This window comes from Mauremys mutica, chromosome 8, assembly GCF_020497125.1.
Source record: "Mauremys mutica isolate MM-2020 ecotype Southern chromosome 8, ASM2049712v1, whole genome shotgun sequence".
In the NCBI taxonomy this organism is placed as follows: Eukaryota; Metazoa; Chordata; order Testudines; family Geoemydidae; genus Mauremys; species Mauremys mutica.
The window spans coordinates 6,143,217-6,166,682 of NC_059079.1; the positions used below are offsets into that span (position 1 = coordinate 6,143,217).

The window sequence follows — 23,466 nt, forward strand, 5'->3', positions numbered from 1 at the left end:
GTATTTATACAGAGCAATATCTCCCCTCAGCCCTTCTTTTGTTAGGCTAAATAAGCCAAGCTCCTTAAGTCTCCTCTTGTAAGTTCTCCATTCCTCTCATCAATTTAGTAACCCCGCTCTGTATCTGTTCCAGTTTGAATTAATCTTTCTTAAATACGAGAGACGAGAATTGCACACCGTATTCCAGATGAGGTCTCACCAGTGCCTTGTATAATGGTATTAACACTTCCATATCTCTATTGAAAATACCTTGCTAAACGCACCCTAGGATCGCATTAGCTTTTTTCACAGCCACATCATATTGGTGGCTTATAATCATCCCATGATCAACCAATATGCTCAGATCTTTCTCCTCCTCTGCTGCTTTCAGCTGGTAAATGTGCAGCTTATAGCAAAAAATCTTCTTGGTAGTCCTTAAATGCACGACCATGCACTTTGTCCTATTTTATTTCATCCCATTTCTATTAATCCAATATTCAAGGTCATCCAAATCTTCTTGTATGATATTTTGGTCTTCCTCCATATTGGCAATACCTCCCACCTTTGTGTCATTGGCAAATTTTATTAGCACACTCTCACTTTTTGTGCAAAGGTCATTAATGAAAATGTTAATGAAGATTGGTCCCAAGATTTATCCTTGAGGAACTCCACTAGTAACCTCGCTCCAGCCTCACAGTTCACCTTTCAGTATGATCCATTTCAGTCTCCTCTTTAATCAGTCCCTATCCACCTTTCAGTTCTCGTATTAATCCCCATCTTCTCCAATTTTACTAATAATGTCCCATGTGGAACTGTATCATATGCTTTATTGAAAGGCAGGCAGATTTGATCTACTGCATTTCCTTTGTCTACAAAATTGGTTAACTTCCCAAAGAAAGAGAGCAGGTTAGTCTGACACAATCTATCTTTTTTAAAACCATGTTGTATTTTATCCCAGTTACCATTTATCTCGATGTCTTTAATCACTTTCTCTTCAAAATTTGTTCTAAGACCTTGCCTACAATTGAGGTCAAACTAATGGGCCTGAAGTTTCCTGAATCTCTTCCCCCCCCCACCCCTTCTTGAGTATAGATACTATAGATGCAATTCTCCAGTCACAGGGTATCACTCTTGAATTTATGGATTCACTAAAATTCCTTGCTATTGGGCTTGCAATTGTGTGTATGATTTTTTAAAAAATATTTTTGGGTAGAGATTATCCAGGCCCCCAATTTGATTCCATTCAACTGTTTGAGTTTGGCTTCCACATCGAATGTGGTAATTTCTACTTCATATCCTTGTTCCCATTAGCCACCCTGCCACTGGCCCCAGGTGCCTCATTACCCTTACTAAAAACTGAGACTAAATGTTCATTTCTGTGTTTGACCGTACTTAGATTATCTCTTTAATCTCCACCCCATCCTCAGTGCGTAGTGGTCCCAGTTCTTCTTTCCTTGTTTTCTTTTTTATTTACCTGGCTAAAGTACCTTTTACCTTTGGTTTTTATTTCCTTTGCAAGGTGCAGCTCAGCTTGGCTTTTGGCAGTTCTCACCTTATCCTTCTCTTTCTGGGCTCCAAGAGGCAGCTCTCCTTGCTGATCCATTCTGAGTCCTTTACTCTGTTCTCGCACAGATACACTATGACGGAAATCAATGGGAGTGGGTCAATAAGAAAGGCAAAGAGCTCAGTATTGGACCCATTTATGAGGGAAAGGAAGAGGTTTCTTTTTCTTTCCCTGTTATTTTCTTGTGTCTTTCTCAATGCACTGCATTCCGCAGTGGAAGAGTTTTTGCTCAAGAGCACTGTGATCTCTCCCCATACCATACAACCTCAGTTGAGATTGGCAGAGGGATCCCCTCAAGTGGGATCCCCCTCGATTGAAAAGTGGGTGGGCTGGTGGGATCCCCTTCTCTATGAGGGTTCCTGAGCTCTGGGACAGACTTGAAACCCTGGTCCAAGAAAGCTCAAGTCTACTGATCTTCAGAGCATACTGCAAGACACATGTATTTATGTGGGCTCCTGTGAGGTGTGTATGTATGTCTTTCTCTTTGAGAGAAATCACTTGTGTGTGGGAGAGGGAAGTCAAGTGTCCTGGGGGCAATCTCATTGGTCCTATGGCAGAGGTGCCTAGAACCTTGGATAATTGTCCATTTTTATTTTTTGTATCACTGTAATAATAATTGAACACAGCTTGTTTTTTTTTTTACAAAATTTAAAAAGTGAATATATGCAAATATTAAAGAGTCATAGAATAATAAAATTGGAGAAAGGCCAGAAACATTTATCTTACCCCCTCAGCTTCTTTATATACATATAAAATGATTGGACCTAAATCAGCTGTTACCACTCAAGAAAGAGATATTGGAGTCATTATGGATAGTTCTCTGAAAACATCCGCTCAATGTGCAGCAGCAGTCAAAAAAGTGAATAGAATATTGCGAATCATTAGGAAAGGGATAGATGATAAGACAGAAAGTATCATATTGCTTCTATATAAATCCATGATATGCCCACACCTTGAATACTGCATGCAGATCTGGTTGCCCCATCACAAAAAAGATATATTGGAATTGGAAAAGGTACAGAAAAGGTCAACAAAAATGATTAGGGGTATGGAACAGCTTCCATATGAGGAGAGATTAATAAGACTGGAACTTTTCAGCTTGGAAAAGAGATGACTAAAGGGGGATATGATAGAGGTCTATAAAATCATGACTGGCGTGGAGAAAGTAAATAAGGAAGTGTTATTTACTCCTTCTCACGACACAAGAACTAGGGGTCACCACATGAAATTAATAGAAGTATTTCTTCACGCAATGCAGTCAACCTGTGGAACTCTTTGCCAGAGGATGTTGTGAAGGCCAAGGGTTAAAAGGGTTAAAAAAAAGAACTAGATACGTTCATGAAGGATAGGTCCATCAATGGCTATTAGACAGGATGGGCAGGGATCGTGTCCCTAATTTCTGTTTGCCAGAAGCTGGGAATGGGCAACGGGGATGGATCACTTGATGATTCCCTGTTCTGTTCATTCCCTCTGAAGCACCTGGCATTGGCTACAGTTGGAAGACAGGATACTGGGTTAGATGGACCATTGGTCTGACCCAGTATGTTCATTCTTATGGTCTTATGAAAAACAATGGTCCTGCTCTGCAGGGTGCTGTAGCTGAACCATCCTTGGTTTTGCAAAAAGACCACCCTAACCAACAAGGCGCTGCACCTGAGTTTGCCCATCCCTGTTACGTTACCAATCAGCCATGCCAGCAGGTGCCTAGATATTGGTGCATTTCTTGAGTGACGAAGGGCATTTTCCTGTTCTTCAGTCCCTCTTTTCAGAATTACAGTGCTTGAAGGGCTGCATTAGTGGCCAAACAATGCACTCCAGAAGCTACATCCTCCATTGGTGTAAGTCAGCATTTCTCCTTTTTAGTCAATAGAATGATGTCAATTTACACCAGCATTGACGACATATTGCTCAACTAATATGCGATGGTAACAATTCTCAAGGTTACTTTATAGTCAAGCCATATATATTGACATCATCTACATATAAATGGCAGTACTATCTTCTGGTCTTAGGGCTCCACAAAGGAGGTAGTAAAACCTGATCTAATCTGTTCGTGCTAAAAGTTGCATGTTGTTTCTTCCTTGTAGCTGTAGAATTCTATATATTCAATGAACAACCATGCTGGAGTCTATGAAAGTTTTGGACTAATCCTAAAATATAAATTAATGAGTTGGATGGCTTAAACCAGTTTGATTCCTTTCGGCATGAACCACATGGAGGATAAGGAATTGTTGAGCAGCAATTAGCCTATCAAAGTACTGGCAAAGAGTGAAAAATAAACGAAATCTTTTAAAGCACTTTCTTTTTGTTGGATTAATGGGATATGAAAGAATCTTAATACGCCTGATGCAAGAGTACTTGAAGTCAATGGAAAGTTTCCCATTGACTTCAAGTGACTTTGGAGCAAGCATCAGGATACTCAGGTTCGGTATTCTCACTGGTTCCATCTCTCTCTTCTCAGGAACTGTATTGGGCAGCAGTTTGCCATGATTGAGATGAAAGTGGCCATTGCTTTGTCCCTGCTACGCTTTGAGTTTTCACCCAATCCAGCGAAGGTTCCCAGGAAAATACCCCAGGTGATCTTACGGTCCAAGAATGGGATACATGTGCACTTGAAGAAAATCCACTGGCATTGACATTGTGAAATAAGTGGGCAAAATACATAAGAGATTTGTAAGTTATTTGATTATCAAATGCATTAAAAATTCCATCTTTGGGGGAAAAAAGATCCCCAGTCCCTTTGAGCCTGAAAGGTTGCTTGTTGGTCCAGTCAAAGACATATATATATTTATTCTGAGCCATATGATGTCCTCCATTAAAACTGTATTCCCAAACACTTTCTGGTTACTTTAATGACAGAGGGACAGAAAAATTAGATTGATCAGCAAGGGAGAAAAATATGAATCAGATCTTCAGACAGTGTAAATCAACCTTGCTTCACCAATTTCATTGGAGTTTAGTTGATTGATATTAGCAGGAGATTTAGGCCTACATTACCAGATGAGATTTGAAAATTTGATCCAGTGGTCACCATTTAAAGCCAACTTCTGCAAAAAGGAACTTCGTTGTGACCTTAAAGCTTTTATTTCCTTTGCTAGGTACAGAGGGAAACTATAGTATCTCAGACTCCTCTACATGGCAACTCTTGGCAAATGATTACTCTTTAATAGGGCAGAAGAGTGGACTCACTGCTGGCATGCCCCCTCATGGCTGGAGGTAGTGTTGCAGGCACTCCTTCTCTAGTTCAGTCTCACTCATTCTGGGGTAAACAAAGAGTCCAATAAAATGAACTTAGAGAAACATAACTCTTTGCTCCTAACCAGACTCACTCCTCCACAGACTCTTCGCCCTTCCTGGGCTCTGCAGGGTTGTGCTCCTGCTCTTGTGTGGAATGACTCCCGGGGCTTTCTCTAGTTGTGTTCACAGCATGCACACAGAGAAGTTAGATAAGAACTTAAATACTCATGTTGGAAGGTTGCAATATAACTTTATTTTCGTAGAATTCAGAACCATAATGCAAAACAACCAATAAACAGAGAGACAAAGCAGGCTGCTCCCTAAAAGAGAGAGGCACAACTCACCCCACCCTACGCTCTTTGTCTGCAGGCAGACTGCTTCAGGGCCAGATTGCACACTTCCCACCAGGCCCCATAGCCTGCAAGAAGAACCAGGGACCCCCTTTGAGAATTTAAAGTGATAGATCACAATTTTAACACACTTTTCAATCCACCACACTCCTCCCCTGTAAATTCCTCAAACACAATTTTAAAAAATCACAAATTTAACCTTAGAGGAAGTTGGTGATTTTGCTGAGGCCAGTGGTGACACCTGACCTTTGTGTCAGAGAAAGTGACACCTGACCTTTGTCCTGTTTGTGTCGACCCCAAAGAAGCACTATCCCCCTCTCTCTCTTGGCCACCATCTCCCATGCCTTCTCCTCTCCTCTGGCCAACAAAAGCTACACCCATCCTTACTAATGTCAGGGGCTGCATCCTGTAACTGTACTGAGGTTCTTTCTGGTAACAGTTGATCAATGGGCCTCTTCATTATCTCCCATTTTACCTCTACCAGATATGTCTCTAGTCCCATATCTGCTTGACAGCTTTTCCCCCACTTCATCCCTCCCATGTGATTTTGCACCAACACTGTCTGCCTTCAGCAGAAAAACCTGGCAAGTTTATGGGGTAGGTTTTTTCACTCTTTGCCATCTTTTGTTGCGTGCTCTCCATAGGTCGGGTCTAAGTAAATCAAATTTAGTACGTAACTAGCATTTTAAAAACAAAGCAGCTGGAGTCTTCTGAGTGGCGGGCTGTGGGGTAGACCTATATGAGAGTAGGGAATTTGCAAATGCAATGTGTCAGGGGACTCCATTCAGTTTTGTCTAGTGCTTGTTTTAATGTCTGCACAACACTCTGTGCCAATCCATGTGATGCTGGGTGGTGGGTAGCTGACCCAATACGTTTCACTGAATTTTGTTGTGGGAATGTCTGAAAATCCCAGAAATAAACTGTGGACTGTTATGTGAAGAGAGTTCCTCAGGTAACCCATAAATGGCAAATATTGCAAAGCACTTCAGTTGTTTATTACAGAAGAGGTTTTAAATCATGTGCCTCACCTCTGGCCACCAAGAATAATCATTAACCACTATTACATATATTTGCTTATCTTTTTCTGCAAAGCCGATGCACAGCTGCTGCCAGGGTGACAGTGTCTCTTCTGGCATGTTCCTATGGCTATAACGGGAGTTGCACTGGCTACTTTCCATTTCTAAATCTTAATCTAAAGCCGGCCACCAGAAACAATTTCTGGCCATCCCTTCCATATCTATTAACCCTCAGTGGCGCTCGTGTAATTCCACCAGCATCCTTTTCTGTACACATATTGGCAGTATCACTTGTATTCCCCATAGCAAACAACCCCTCTGCATGGCTAACAGTTTGCTGAAATAGTAATGGCTATGTTGCTCTTTAGTTATGTGATTTGGCCAGTCTCAAGTGTGGTGCATCATCTTAACCAAAATCACCTTTTTGTCTTGTTTACAGAGCAACTTCCTTAGCTGTAATAGGGAGGTCATCTAGGAAAGAGACTCTGTCCATGGAATTTTCCTCTATATGTTTCCCTGTGTGCAAGGGCAAACAGGACAATGCATCTGCATTAGGATGTTTTTTGAATGGTCTATAATATATCCCATCTCAGTAGGCAGCAAAGATCAAAACCCCCTCTTTGAAGTCTAGTTGCCACTAGTGGTGGAATGCCTACACCTGGGCCCATTATTTTTACCAGTAGTTTATGATCTGTAACGAGGGTAAATTTTTTTCCAAAGAGGTACTCATGGAAATTAATAACCCAAGTCTCTTTTTCTATCCGTGAGTATTTTTTCTTGACCTTTGACAATATCCTGGGAGCAGATGTTATGGGTTTTTCACTCCCATCTTTACAAAGATGTGAAACAAAAACCTCAACTCCTGCAGGAGACACATCACAGGCTAGCATTGTGGGAAGCTCCGGATTAAAATGTACCAATAGGCTGGCGTGACTTAGTTTCTTTTTTGCTTTCTCCAAAGCCTTATTTTCTTTTTCTGTCCAAACCCACTTCATATTTCTCCATAACCGGGCAGACATCAGACTGGGTACTGTTGATAAGTTTGGAATTAATCTTCCATAATAGTTTTAACATAGCCTGAAACAATCTAAGCTCTGAGACATTACACAGCCCAGGGGCATTCTGAATGGCTTTTGTCATCTCTTTTAACAGGTGTACTCCTACATCTAGAAAATGGCTGGATGAAGTAACCCGGCTTTTTTGAAAAAAAGCACACTTCTCTTTAAAGCCATGATTTTACAAGCTCTTTAGAACCCCCTCTAGGATTTTTAAATGTTCCTCTGACATAGCAGACAAAGATAACACAATCCAAAAGTTGGCAGTGGAAGCTAGACTGGAAATCAGGTGTATCTTTTTAACAGTGAGGGTAATTAATCATCAGAACAATTTACCCAGACTTGTGGTGTGTTCTCCAGCAGCCAATTTTAAAATCAAGATTGGATTTTTTAAAAACAAGATCTGCTGTAGGAATCATTTATGGGAAATTCTCCAACCTGTGTTATCCAAAAGGTCAGACGAGATGATCAGATTGGTCCCTTCTGGCCTTGGAATCTATGAATGAATGCGTCATCCAAATAACAGACAACACCATTTACCACCGGCACTAACTGATCCATTATTCTTTGAAACATAACACGGGCACCAGCTATCCCCTAGGATAATATTTCATATCTAAATAGCACCTTATGTGTGTTCATTACCCACATTTTTTTTTAATCTAGCTCCAATGCCATCTGCAGGTCAGCTTGAGACAAGTCTAGTTTAGTAAACATCACTGCCTCTGTCAGCTTTGCAAATAAATCTTGTGGTTTAGGAACTGGATATTGATCCAATTCCAGCCGGGGAGATATTGTGCATTTATAGTCCCCACACACTCTTATGCTGCCATTACCCTTTGGGCTACATACAAAGTGGTGCATCCCATTTGCTGAACTCCACAGGTGAAATTATGTCCTGCTTTTGCAATTATTCCAGTTGGAGTTAGATGACATGAAATACTCTTGCTGGAAGGTTGCAATGTAACACTACTTTGTTTCTTAGGATTCAGAATGATACCCCACAAGAGAGAGAGACAAAGCAGGCACAACTCAACTCACCTCACTCTAGGATGGCTCTCTGCAAGTTGCTTACTAAAAGACCCAGATCATATGCTTCCCATAGAGCCCCCTAGCCTGCAAACAAGACCAGGAAACCCCCATAGAACTTAAAGTGATAGATCACAATTTTAACCTAGCTAAAGAAGCCCAGCTACAACCTCAATAATAAGGTTACAATCTAGCAAGCCCATAACATAATGAAGATATGTCAAAGATGGGTCTGATCCACAGCGTATTAACATCAATGGGAAGTCTTGCTAATGACTTTAATGGCCTTTGGATCAGTTCCTATTTACATAGACCTCCGTGGACTAAACAACCAGTCACAGGTTCTTCTCACTATTGTATTTTGAATGTACCCAATCCTTTAGCCTTTGTGAGGAAACCAAGTACCAAATAAATATCCATTATCTTCCCTGTGGACTATCTGAATGTTAATTTCCTGGGAAGGAATCTTCCTTCAGATTAAGGTCATGCCATTAGTCAGGCAGAAGGAAAATGAAGATTATGTTAGGAACCTGTCTGATCTAAATGACAAGCACCGATGAACTTTTTCGCTCTTCAGAGGAAGGACTATCTCTAATGATATGTTTGTGCAGCGCCTTGCACAATGGCGCCATGGCCTGGCATGGGAAATAAATAATAAGAACAACAACAATGGTGGAGCATTCCTCCATGAACCTTGTAAATTACACAGGTGAATTAAAGTGGCACAGACTTACTCTTTTAAAAGATGACCAGCTTCGAGACTGTGGACACACAGCACTTTGTATCCCTTTAATTCTGTTACTCCTCCCACTTTCTTTAAGAGGCCCAGTAAGGAACTCCCTCATCAAATACATTTTACTCAAGTCAGGCACATTCCTAGTAAAAGCATCCAGGTTTCCCCTTGCAATATGAGATTAAACCCTCTCCCCATCTATACCTGCAAGAGAACTACTTGGAAGCTTATTTGACAAGGAAAGATGTCCTTAAAATAATTTAAAAAAAAGGTCTTGGGCTAAACGGTAACGATCACAAAATATCATTTAATGTGCAAGATGTCACACCGATGTCAGCAAATGGGACATCTGTATCATTTGACGGTGCTGTGTACAGAAGTGTTTTAAGAATAAGAAGTGTGATATAGCAGCTAAATATTATATATTGAAGAATTTAGTCCATTGTGTATTTGTTAACAGATTGTTTCTGACTACTCATTAAAGTATTACTATTCTCTTTCATTGTGTTGATGAAGCATATTTGCTAAATAGAGGCTTGGGCTGAGGTTTTCAAAGGAACCCAAGTGAGTTAGGCACCCAAATGTCACTGTGTTTTAGTGGGAGTTGGGTGCAAAGATCCCAACCTCAGTAGTGCAACATCCTGTGATTATCCCCTAAGAAAAAAAGCCATCTCCTGTGACTTCACACGAGCTCTCCAGATTGGGTCTTTGGTTTGCATATCACAGTCCCTCTACAGCGGTTTTAATCTGCTAATAAGGAACAAAGCATTATAACTAATTAACATAAACAAGGTGGGAGCTACTTTTCTCTGGTGAAGATACACCACTTTATTTAAATATACTGCCACCCCACTGAAGTCAAGTACGTGTCGGGGTGGTGTGAGGGAGATGTAGTAGCCAGGCAGACATTCCCTGAAACTATTCTTTCTAGCCGATCAGGAGACCAATTTCATATCTAGGCTCATAAAACAAGTGTGCATTTCCTTGAAAACTAAAGCTACCATCCCCAAACTGATGGTTTAGGACCTTAGAAAGATTTAACCATATCCTTAAAAATAGGCCCAAGAAGCATCTATCCCGTGAGCCCCACCACTGGGATCAACTATTCCTGGTTCCTGTTCTTTGCTGCAAGTGGGATATCTCAACAGGATTACCCAACTGAAGTTACTCTATGGCAGTCAACCTCAGCGTATTCTTGATATGCTGAAGGGCTTGTGGGAAGAACAGGTCCCCAGATGGGAGACTGTTGTTCAAAATGGGCTTAATCCATTGAAATAATTTCATTAAATTCAATGGACCCTGAATCAGGGCCCATGTCCTTAAGCTCGATGAGAAGTTAAAAGTTCTAGGGACTTATATAACAGAACCTATAGATTGCTTTGCAGGTCCAGGAGCAATATCACAACTATACAGCTGACCCAAAACCGGAATTTGAGATTTTGAAATGTCACATGTCCCAAACCTGGGCAAAAGTAAAAAATCTCAGAATTTTTCATGAAATGAAATATTCTGAAACATTTTGTTTTAACCTTATAATTTTTGACATATCTTATATTACAAAAATCAAAACATTTGGACTTTTGTAGTATAAATAATAAAACAAAAGTCACAACAAAACATTTCAATACACACCTACAGAATTGATACGTTCCTCTGAACCACTTTGATTTAATTGTATCAGCATTTTCTGATGGAAAATTATTCCACTCAAAAAATTGTTGATTGGCTCTAGTTGCTAATAACTTGGGCGGTGGGAATACATTTCTAGTTATGTTGTTGCCATGGGCTTTTGCGGGTAGAAACATGTTTCCCAGAATCCAAGAACAGTATAGCAGACTTTCGCTGATGTGCGGTGTATTGCTTTGGAGCATCAGACTCCTTCCCTCCTTATTGATGTTCCTTCCAGGAGGGGCTTTTCCTACTCCTTCAACCCAGGAAAAGTTCTTATAATTCGGCAGCATTATATGCTGGGTATATATGCAACTGCCTCTTTGAACAATGTTTGAGGATGCAAACTGAAGTCAGATATAAAAGGCAAATGGAAGGTTGCAGGATGCTTAATTAAGTATGAGAATGGACATAAGGAGGAAGGGTAGTGTAGATACCAGTCTAATAGGTGATACTGGTGGTAGAATGTCTGTGCCTAATTGGGTAAAGAATGGCAGTGAAGCCAAACGGCAAAAATTAAGATGTTTGTACACTAATGTGAGGAGCCTAGGTAACAAAATGGAGGATCTAGAGCTACTGGTGCAGGAAGTGAAACCGGATATTATAGGGATAACAGAAACATGGTGGAATAGTAGTCATGACTGGAGTACAGGCATTGAAGCGTATGTGCTGTTTAGGAAAGACAGAAATAAAGGCAAAGGTGGTGGAGTAGCATTGTATATCAATGATGAGGTAGACTGTCAAGAAATAAGAAGTGATGGAATGGATAAGCCAGAGTCTGTTTGGGCAAAAATCACATTGGGAAAGAAAGCTACTAGAGCCTCCCCTGAGATAGTGCTTGGGGTGTGCTATAGACCTCCGGGATCTGATTTGGATATGGATAGAGACCTCTTTAATGTTTTTAATTAAGTAAACACTAATGGGAATTGTGTGATCATGAGAGACTTTAACTTCACAGATATAGATTGGAGGACAAGTGCTAGTAATAATAATAGGGCTCAGATTTTCCTGGATGCGATAGCTGATGGATTCCTTCATCAAGTAGTTGAAGAACCAACAAGAGGGATGCCATTTTAGATTTGGTTTTGGTGAGTAGTGAGGACCATATAGAAGAAATGGTTGTAGGGGACAACCTCGGTTTGAGTGATCATGAGCTAATTCAGTTCAAACTAGATGGAAGGATAAACAAAAATCGACCTGGGACTAGGGTTTTTTATTTCAAAAGAGCTAACTTTAAAGAATTAAGGAAATTAGTTAGGGAAGTGGATTGGACTGAAGAACTTGTGGATCTAAAGGCGGAGGAGTCCTGGAATTACTTCAAGTCAAAGTTGCAGAAACTATCAGAAGCCTGCATCCCAAGAAAGGGGGAAAAATCATAGGCAGGAGTTGTAGACCAAGCTGGATGAGCAAGCATCTCAGAGAGGTGATTAAGAAAAAGCAGAAAGCCTACAAGGAGTGGAAAATGGGAGGGATTAGCAAGGAAAGCTACCTTATTGAGGTCAGATCATGTAGGGATAAAGTGAGAAAGGCCAAAAGCCATATAGAGTTGGACCTTGCAAAAGGAATTAAAACCAATAGTAAAAGGTTCTATAGGCATATAAATAAGAAGAAAACAAAGAAAGAAGAAGTGGGGCCGCTAAACACTGAGGATGGAATGGAAGTTAAGGATAATCTAGGCATGGCCCAATATCTAAACAAATACTTTGCCTCAGTCTTTAATGAGGCTAATGAGGAGTTTAGGGATAATGATAGGATGACAAATGGGAATGAGGAAATGGAGGTAGATATTACCAGATCTGAGGTAGAAGCCAAACTCAAACAGCTTAATGGGACTAAATCGAGGGGCCCAGATAATCTTCATCCAAGAATATTAAAGGAACTGACACATGAAATTGCAAGCCCATTAGCAAGAATTTTTAATGAATCCATAAACTCAGTTGTACCGTATGACTGGAGAATTGCTAACATAGTTGCTAACTTTAAAGCATTGGACCTTGTGGCAGATAAGGGATGGGATCCTAGTGCTGGCAGTCCTGTCAACAGCAGATTGTGCTGGTGTGTGGAGACAACTGCCTGTTCCAATAGGGATAAGAATAGTTATATATGTTATTGGAGTATTTTGGGGAGTCCGTTACTCATGAACAGAGAAATAATTCCCATTCCCGCCTTAATGCTAAGGTAATTTCTTGAATGCTACATGAACTATGGGGCCTGATCTCTCTTAAACTGGTGTAAGTCAGGAGTAACTGTGTTTAAATCTGTGCAGTTGCATTGGTGTACATGAGAAGCAAATATAGCCTGCTAGTTTAGGTAGGGCTGGTAGGCTGTAGGATGTCTGCCTCGTTTGTTGCAGAAGTGGGAAGGTGTGTAGTAATGAGGGCACTGCAGGAAGAAAAAGGACAGTTTCATGGTTCAGGTTGTTTACAGGGGTATAAATTAGTTAATGAAGACAAATTTTAATGTTTGTGAAGCAGGGCCTCCCAGAGGATTCAGAGGGCATGGGGCAAAGCGGGGGAGCGGACATAAAAAAAGGTGCTACCCGCTGCGGCGCTTGTACTCACCAGGTGGTGCTCCGAGTCTTCGGCGGCGGTGGCAGCTGGTCCTTCACTCGCTCCAAGTCTGCGGCAGCAGCGGATCCTTCACTCTTCAGCAGCACTGAAGGACCCGCCGCCGAAGTGCTGCCAAAGACCCGGAGCCAGTGAAAGGCCCGCAGCCGAAGTGCTGCCAAAGACTCTCTTAGGGTACGTCTACACTACGGGATTATTCCAGATTTGCATAAACCGGTTTTGTAAAACAGAATTTATAAAATCGGGTGGAGCGCGGCCATACTAAGCACATTAAATCGGTGGTGTGCGTCCATGGTCCGTGGCTAGCGTCGATTTCTGGAGCGTTGCACTGTGGGTAGCTATTCCCTAGCTATCCCATAGTTCCCGCAGCCTCCCCCGCCCCTTGGAACTTCCGGGTTGAGATCCCAGTGCCTGATGGGGCAAAAATCATTGTCGCGGGTGGTTCTGGGTAAATGTCGTCAGTCACTCCTTCGTCTGGGAAAGCAACGGCAGACAAGCATTTCGCGCCTTTTTCCCCTGGATTGCCCTGGCAGATGCCATAGCATGGCAATCATGGAGCTTGTTTTGCCGTTTGTGACTCTCACCGTATGTGTACTAGATGCCGCTCACAGAGGCGATTCAGCAGCGCTACACAGAAGCATGCTTTTGCTTTTGCATGACAGCAGAGATGGTTACTAGCCATATTGCACCATCCAAACCCTTCCATAAATTGGAACTGAGGATGATCATGGCTACCAGTCCTTTTGTACCATTTGCTGCTAGTGCCCCTGGCCAATCAGCCAGGGGCGCAAAAGCCAAGATTGGTTACTAGCCATATTGCACCTTCCATCCTTTTGTACCATTAGCTGCTGTCATAAGTGCCCCTGGCCGATCAGCCAGGGCGCAAAAGCAAAAATTGGGAATGACTCCCTGAGTCAATCCCTCCTTTTTGGTATCTAAAAATAGAATCAGTGTTGCCTAATATAGGCAAGTGTGCTAGAGAACCACCGTATCATAGAACCAGAGAGCACAGCTGCTCTGTGTCAGAGCCTGCAGAAATTATTATCTGTATGCTATTCACAGGGGGTGCTCCTGTAACAACCCCACCTGTTGATTCCGTTCTTCCCCCAGCCTTTCTTGGCTACCGTAGCATTGTCTCCCCACTTGTGTGATGAATTAATAAAGAATGCAGGAATAAGACACACTGACTTGTTAGTGAGAAATGAGTGGAAGGCAGCCTCCAGCTGCTATGATAGTCCAGACAGGACATTAAGCAGTGTGTAGAAGAGAAGCCCAGCATCCCACTGCTAGTCCAGGGGCAACTGAATCTTTTCTTTACACATGAAGAGTGGGGGCTGATGGAGCTCAGCCCCCTGTTGCTATGATGAGGATGGTTACCAGCCATATTGCACCATTCATCCACCAGAAAAAATTAGGGCCAATAGGCTGATGACAAGGACGGTTACCAATCCTTTTGTACCATCAGCTGAGGCTGATGATGAGGATGGATTTCCATCTTTTTGTACGATCAGCTTATGCTGATGATGAGGATGGATTTCCATCGTATTGTACCATCAGCCGCCCATGGCGGGGGGGGAGCAAGAATGTTGGTGTTGAGTGCTGCACTATCGCATCTATCTGCAGCATTCAGTAAAGATAGGGTGACATGTAAAAGAGTCAGAGGATTGTTTTACCTTTCGCTTCTGGGGTGGGTGGGGGGGTGAGTAGATTGCCAAGCTATGCCCTGACCCGCGGACACTGTGTTTGACCCTAGAAGCATTTGGAGCTCAGCCAAGAATGCAAATAATTTTCGGAGGCTGCAGGAACTGTAGGATAGCTTCAGTCCTCCAGTCCATGCGCATCCATTTGATTCTTTGGCTTTCCGTTACGCTTGTCACGCTGCAGTGCGCTGAGTCCCTGCTATGGCGTCTGTCTGGAGATTTTTAAAAAAGGATTCTGAATTTCATCTTCTGTAACGGAGCGCTGATAGAACGGATTTGCCTGCCCTTACAGCGATCACATCCGCATGGTCCATGCGGGAGCTCTTTTTTTATTTTGATTTCGGACTGCATCGCCACCCGTGCTGATCGGAGCTCCACGCTGGGCAAACAGGAAATATTCAAAAGTTCGCGGGGCTTTTCCTGTTTACCTGACCACTGCATCCGAGTTCAGATTGCGGTCCAGAGTGGTCACTGGTGCACTGTGGGATAGCTCCCGGAGGCCAATACCGTCGATCAGCGTCCACACTAACCCTAATCCGATATGTTAATACCGATACTAGCGTTACTCCTCTCGTTAGGGAGGAGTACAGAAACCGGTTTAAAGAGCCATTAAAATCGATATAAGGTGCCTCCTAGTGTGGACGGTTTTGGCGTTAAATCGGTTTTACGCTCCTAAAACCGATTTAAACGCCTAGTGTAGACCAGGCTTTACATACAATGCAACTCCCCCACCTTTTCTGCCCTGCCTGTTCTTCCTGAACAGTTTATATCCATCCATGACCGTACTCCAGTCATGTGAGTTATCCCACCAAGTCTCTGTTATTCCAATCACATCATCATTCCTTGACTGTGCCAGGACTTCCAGTTCTCCCTGCTTGTTTCCCAGGCTTCTTGCATTTGTGTATAGGCACTTAAGATAACTCACTGATTGTCCCGCTTTCTCAGTCTGAGACAGGAGTCTTCCCCTCTTGCACTCTCCTGCTCGTGCTTCCTCCCGGTATCCCATTTCTCCACTTACCTCAGGGCTTTGGTCTCCTTCCATGGGACACTTACTACTTACTCAGACTTTCCCTGAGTACAGCAAATTGCCTAAGAAGGCTGGGGCTTAGATCCCTAACTAAGCTGATTCTTAACCGATAGGCTGTTTTTAATTATGTTTTAAGATGTTTATAATTATGAAAATATGCCCAGAGCATATAAAGGGGGTGTATCTTACACGGCTAATAATTGCTACATGCAGCAGTGTTTGTACCACCTCTTCTTCTTTCTCATGTTTCCTTCTAGCAATTTTTTGTGATTTATTGCTATTAATGTTCATAGAGAAACAATTAAAAGTACAAAAAGGTAAATGTTTTACAGCTCGTATATGATCCCAAATACAGCACTTCACAGGATTGCCAATGGAATGGGACCATTATGCAATTTTACAACTCATTAAAATGACATAATCAAAGAATGCTCCATAGACACAAAGCATTTGGGTGGGGATTCCTGGAAAAAAAAAAAGAGAAGATGTACATGAAAGGGAAAGGAGGGGATTGGGAGGAGGGAAAAGCATGCAAGATTGGGGGTGGGAGGTGCAGGTGGAATGGAAGTCTGGGACTCTTTGAGCTATCTTAATGGTCTTTATTCAAATATATCTAGAAACAAGTTGCGAATGTCTTTAAATTCAAATCACTGAACTCTGTGGTGATAAGCGATTTTTTCGTTGGCTGCTAACTAGAACACGTCTGAATACCACTGCTGTATTCTGGGCATGGGTGGAGGGTATCATAGGCTGGGGGAGGCTGTGCCTCCACAAACAGCCTGGTGTGGCTACGCCCTGCCCCGCCGCCCCTTCCTACAGTTCCCGGCATTCTGCCTTGGCCCTGGCTGGTTGGGGCTTGGGGTGGACTGCCTGGCGCTGGGGGCCGCAGTGGACATGCTCTGGGCTCCTGCAGGGGAGGGGGAGGTGAAGGGGGAAGCGTGGGGCCTAGCCTTCCCCAATGGCCGGGTCACCGGCTGCCTATGATTCTGGGCATAAGTATACTGTAGACGGGTCGGACTCACCCCTGCGGCGCCCCCTGCTGGTGACTCTGGGAATTAGCTCTTTTCCAGCCCTGGAGCGCCCTCTGCAGGCTGGTGATCCACCTGTCCTCAGGCCCCCGTGTCCCTCCCTGGACCTCGGTGCCCTTTCACACGGGGTGCTGCCCCTGGCAGTAACCCCTTTCTCTCTTGGTCTCCCCTCCTTGGGGAACCCCCACCTTGCCTCAGTATTGGCTACTGCCAGTCATTGTCTAGCCCCACACTCTGGGGCAGACTGCAGTATCAGCCTACTCATCACAGGCAAAGGGGTTTGGACCTGCTGCCTTGGCCTACCCCTGGGCTGCCCTCTGCAACCCCCAGTACCTGTTGGCCCTCTGCTAGGCCGCAGCCTGGGGCTTTCCAGGCTGGAGCTCCCCAGCTCCTCAGCCTTTCCCCAGCCCTGCTTCACTCAGGTATCCTATCTCAGCTCCTAAGCAGCCAGGCCCATCTCCCTCTAGCAACAGAGAGAGACTGCCTGGGCCTCTGGCTTCCCTGGCCTTTTATAGGGGCCAGCTGTTGCTCAGTTTGGGGCGTGGCCTCACCTACAGCCACTTCCTCATTCAGCCCAGCCTTGAGAGCAGCAGCTCTCAAGCCCTGCCAGGCCATTTTTAAACCTCTCTGGGCAGGAGCAGGGGCCACCCTGCTACACACCCCCCACCTCAAGAACCCCTCCACCGGGGGGCGGGTGAGAGTGTTTGTTCTACCGGCCCAGTTTTCTCCTCAACTGGGCCCGCAGAGAATCCCTTTCTTCTCGCAGGCTCTCCAGTGTTTGGAGCAGCCTGCTTCTCTCTTCAGTTGTCTGGGTCCCCACCATAGACCTCCCTGGTCCTATGTGGATTCCCACATCAGTTTGGGTTCCCACCTCAGCCCTCTTGGCCCTTGTGTGGGTTCCCTGTTTAAGGTGGGGCCTCTCTGCCCCAGCCCCCTTCTCTCTGGGGGCCTCAGCCTTCACCACCCCTTCCCTGGGGCTGGTCTCGGACTGAGCCTTAGTTTCAGGCACTTCCCCTTTCTGCCTCAGGGGGCAATGCCTCTTTATGTGGCCCTTGGTGTGGCAGTGGAAGCACCCTTGGCGCCTTCCCCCTGCCACGGCCCCAGTCCTGGTTGTTTGTTTGGGCCCTAGCCCTTTCTTCTGGGCTGGCCCGGGCCTTGGGAGCTCCATGAGGGCACTCCCTCTTTAGGTGTCCCTGCTCCCCACAAGCCCAACAGGTTTGGAGCCCCCCTGTTAACTTCACAGGGGGCACTCGAGTCTGGTAGGGACACTCCCTTCTGAAGTGTCCCCGTCGCCCACAGGCGAAACAGTCTTTAGGCCCTGGCACTGGCCTCCAGCCCAAGGTGCCTGGCCCCCGTTGAGGTCCGTGTGCCCGCCCCCGCAGCAGCTGAAGCAGCCGTGCTTGCTGCTCGGCGAGCCGGGCCACACAGGCTCTCCAGTAGTAGTCCATCTTTTCTTTTTCTCCACCGTTTTCTCTCTCAAGTCTCAAAGTCCAGGCAATAGTCCCATAGTCCTTGCCCTGGCCCCTTGTATCAGGGGCGGACCGCTATGCCCGCATTCTCCACCACGTGTAGACGGGTCGGACTCACCCCTGCGGCGCCTCCTGCTGGTAACTCTGGGAATTAGCTCTTTTCCAGCCCTGGAGCGCCCTCTGCAGGCTGGTGATCCACCTGTCCTCAGGTCCCCGTGTCCCTCCCTGGACCTCGGTGCCCTTTCACATGGGGTGCTGCCCTTGGCAGTAACCCCTTTCTCTCTTGGTCTCCCCTCCTTGGGGAACCCCCACCCTCTATCCCCACCTTGCCTCAGTATTGGCTACTGCCAGTCATTGTCTAGCCCCACACTCTGGGGCAGACTGCAGTATCAGCCTACTCATCACTGGCAAAGGGGTTTGGACCTGCTGCCTTGGCCTACCCCTGGGCTGCCCTCTGCAACCCCCAGTACCTGTTGGCCCTCTGCTAGGCCGCAGCCTGGGGCTTTCCAGGCTGGAGCTCCCCAGCTCCTCAGCCTTTCCCCAGCCCTGCTTCACTCAGGTATCCTATCTCAGCTCCTAAGCAGCCAGGCCCATCTCCCTCTAACAACAGAGAGAGACTGTCTGGCCTCTGGCTTCCCTGGCCTTTTATAGGGGCCTGCTGTTGCTCAGTTTGGGGCGTGGCCTCACCTACAGCCACTTCCTCACTCAGCCCAGCCTTGAGAGCAGCAGCTCTCAAGCCCTGCCAGGCCATTTTTAAACCCCTCTGGGCAGGAGCAGGAGCAGGGTCCACCCTGCTACATATACTCTCCCACGTTTCTAACCTCATGGGCTTGGTGATCATTGCAGCCCTCAAGAAACAAGTCTTTGAGGCAGAGTGAAACCCAGCTGAGCCAGCACATGTCAGAGGATGTAATTTCCAGGCAAGGTTTCGCTGATGAAGTTAAGTACCATTTGAACTCCCATATGCACCTCCTTCTGTAGCTCCCTGGCAGTTGGACAGTCCCATAGCATATGCACCAGGGTCCCTTTTTCCTTATTAAGCACCAACAGACAGAAGATATGGGCTTTACGTTGTGTGACCTCAATGGCATCCAGTTGTGGTATCAAGTATAGCCTGAGATCCACAGAGGCATTTTTTAACATTACGTGACATGCACCTGGGCAGGGGGGTAGACTAGATGACCCTTCTGGTCCCGTCTATGATTCTGCCATTGGGGTTCTTTCACATACAACTGAAGACAAATGGAGTTCCTCTTAATTACTAAAGCATAGAGTGGGCATGAGCCTGGGGAGTTTATGAAGCATTTCTAAGGCTCCTGGTAGTTCTGGGGCCTTGGGGAGCGTCTGGATCAAATTGATCTGTCAGCATTTGTTTTAGCTGTAAGTACTGCCACTCTGCCGAGGGTAGCAGGTCATAGTGTTGCTTCAGCAAATCCCTCATCGTTCACTATTGGGAAATCCATATGATGGCCCTACTCAGTCAATTATTCCAAATTATAGACACACCTTTCCATCAATTTGTAAGTCTGGGTTTCCCCATATAGGTGCTTCAGGAAGGTTAGGCTGAAATTAGTACCTCTTAGCTAGGATAGCTCAGACTTTTCTAAAGGCAGCTACCACTTCAGGATCTTAACTTAATTTTTGAAAAATGTAGCAAAAGAGACAGCCCATTCTTTGATATCTACCAGCCCTCAGGTTCTCTCTTCTCACTAATGCCCCTGGTAAATTGTTTTCTTGTCTTTTGTCCCATGGGCCGCATATGACAATTTTGGATCCTTTTCAACACTGCACGAGCTGCTGCTTGAGTATGAAAAAGCTGAATATGAATGTCTGAAAGTGAGTTTACACCCGTGACGCCGACCTCCATTTCCTACTTGTTGCACTTTTGAAAAAGCACCTTTATGCTTGTCTCCCATGCTAGCCCTCATGCTTGGGAGGAGTTCCCCATTAACACCAACCCATTATCCTGCTCCAAACTCTCCTTTGCTGTGATGCCTACAAAAAACTTGACTGATGGTGTACTGAGATGACAACCTATCAGGCTGATCAATATTGTCTCATTGTTTCCTTGTACACCCCCATCTATCTGTATACATCCGTTGTCTCTTGTTTGATACTTAGACTGTAAGATCTTTGGTGCAGGGACCATCATTTTGTTCTGTGTCCGTACAACACCTCGCATGATGGGGTCCTGGCCCATGACTGGGGTGCCTGGGTGCTCCACTAACACAAATAATAAATAATGATCATTAAAAAGACTGTTAGAGTTGATTAAAAATGCCAAGTGGCACTGCAATACTCTCATGCCAGCTGGCATTTCAGCACTGACATGGAGACATATTTGGATAGATCATAAACACATAACAACCTGTATGTTTATTATTAAACAATTGCAAAACAAAACACCCCGCTGCAAACAATTCTGCTCCTGAAGAGACAATGAGAGAACAAACACAAGACAGGTGTTAGTCTTGCTGCTTAATGCACTACGGAATAAAGTCATTCTATTCTATTTAGGTTTTTTACACTTCACTCATCAGTTTGGTCTCTGAATGCCTAATGAACCATTGCCAGCTTGTAACAGCCTCTGGTGATCATTTGTCTGACTCTGGAAAGACTCTTACACTCCGTAGAAAGGAGGCTTTGTCAACAATCTTATTTTCCTATGCCGTCCCCACCGACCCCCTTATTGCTACCATTTCAACAAGATGAAAATGACATAGGCAAGGTGGTGACTTGGAGCCATAAATACTTCTATGACTTTCCTGTTGGGTGGAGAGTTTCTCAGTGTATTTAAGTATCAGCTGCCCTGATTATGCTCAGGCCATATTTGCCAGAGAAGGTAAGAATTATTGCATTTTATTTTTGAATGGTCTCAGAAATGCCCAAGTGTCATGCAGATCCATCCCTTCATAGGACAGCATGGTTCTCCAAATCTGTTACAAAGAGCTCACTGTTCCCTATAGCCAGCTGTGTGCAGCTGTCTGATAACCATTCACTGCTGCAAGCTCAGTACTGTTAGCATATTATCTATCCTGGAAGAGTCCACAGTCTTTCAAGGAAAGACCGCCAGTCACCCCTTCCATTGCAGTAGCAGCCATAGCTTTGTTGCAAACCTCATTTTCTAGAATGCTACATACAGATATGTCCCTAAACAGGAATCTTCCCTCCAGACCTTTGAACTTCATCTGTTTGGGTAAAACGGAACCCAGATTCAAACCAGGCCCCATTTGGGGTTTATTAAACCAATCGATGACATTTTGAAAAACGTAAAGCAAACCCACACCTAGTTTGCCAATGATGATCTTTCATCCTCCACCCTCAAACTGCGCTGGGGCAATTAAAAAGAAACCCAGCTCTGAATCACCCCTGAGCAGTATCCTTGCTTTACTGGGATAAAAATGGAGCTGGATTATCCGATGAAGATCTGTGTGCTGAGGTGGACACTTTCATGTGTGAGGGTCCCGATACCACGGCCAGTGGGATCTCCTGGCTTGTACATTGCCTACCCTGCACCCAGAGCACCAGCGGAGATGCAGGGAAGAGATCAAGCAGATTCTGGGAGACTGGGATACAGTTCAGTGGGGAGATCTTACAGTGTATTTGATGACTTTCCCGCCTAAGATCATTTTATGGGGACTGATCTATTCTTGAGAGCATTATTCACAAAACCAAGAAGTTCAGTATCTCTTTGGACGCTTTATGTCATTGTATATCTTGAAGGGCTGTATGTTGTCATCAGTTTCACAGGACTTTCATCTTCCTAATTATGAGTGCTACTAGGCTCATTTCAGGTACAAACGGATTAAGTCAAACAGTGGAGGCCTAGAGTTTACCCTACATTAAAAATACAGGTCAGAGAGGTGCATTCCCTGGATTTTGTGCACCTGTCTTTAAAATCTCACTATCCCACCAATGAGAAATTAAATTAAAAAACAGCTACTAATTCAATGAAACTCGTGCACCATTATTTGTGTGTTCTATGCACCCTCTGCTGGATCTGTAGAAGCATTTACCAACCACTGTTCCCCAAACAGTGCTCATACCATCAGCAGCCCTGAGCTACAAATTGGGGAGCAAATGGTAAATCTGTTTAAAACATAGTTGGCAGGTGGAGGGGGGGAAACATTTTCCAGACAGAAAACGACAATCTTGCTGGCACTGGAATTAATGGCAGTATTCCTCTTGCTTCCGAGAGGGCTCAGAATGGGGAAAGGGAAAGAAATCGTACTATGGAGCTTCTACATAACAGTCATAATAACAGACCCTCCCCTGAGAACGAAGCACATCGGAATTGTGACACTAGCTAGATCAGCTGCTTGCACGAGTAGACACACTGACATCAGTGGGATGCGCTCACCAATCTGAGCAAGATCGTGGTTCCCAAACTTTTGGGCCTTGAGTCTCCTTCAGGAGAACAGAACCAACCACACCTCCCTGCAAACCCACCATAGGGTGACCCCTCCTGGAGCACCCTCCAGCCTCAACACCAGAGATGTGCCCAGCCTCAGTTTCCCTTTTTTTGTTCGACCACGAAGGGAACATTATCTCCCAGACCCAGGTTTTTAAAGGTATTTAGGTGTCGCTGCACGATGTTGCAACACCTAATTAATTTAAGAGCCTACCTCTTATTCTAAAAAGTGATTTAGGCACTTAGCAACCTAAATCCTACTGAGGCCTGGTCTATACTACAGAGTTAGGTCAATGCAAGGCAGCTTATGTTGAACTAACTTTGCAAGTGTCTACATTCAAATTTCGGTCCTCCACTACACCGATTTACTAACTTCACCTCCACGAACAGCATAGAGTCAAGGTCAATGTAGTTAGATTGTCAGCGTCAGTGTAGAGACCACGTTGCTTATATTAACTGTTGCTGGCATTCAGAAGCTGTCCCACAATGCCCCGCACTGACAGTTCAATTGGTGCGAGCGCTCCTGGTGAGGGTGCGCACCGCCGACACAAGGAGCAAAGTGTAGACACGCACAAGCAGTGTGATTACTGTGGTGGCTGTGTGCCGCTGTAAGCTAGGTCGACTTCGTTGTGT

General features: G+C 44.7%; 1 protein-coding gene across 1 annotated transcript in view; it reads left to right on the forward strand.

Annotated features, from left to right (window-relative positions):
• Window positions 1-4,293, forward strand: part of LOC123376106 (cytochrome P450 4B1-like) — a 33,106-nt gene extending 28,813 nt beyond the window's left edge. The window contains exon 12 of the mRNA XM_045027850.1: window positions 4,005-4,293. Coding sequence (XP_044883785.1) covers window positions 4,005-4,179 — 175 coding nt within the window. The 3' untranslated portion in view covers window positions 4,180-4,293. The remainder of the gene's footprint in view (window positions 1-4,004) is intronic.
• The last annotated feature ends 19,173 nt before the right edge of the window (window positions 4,294-23,466 follow it).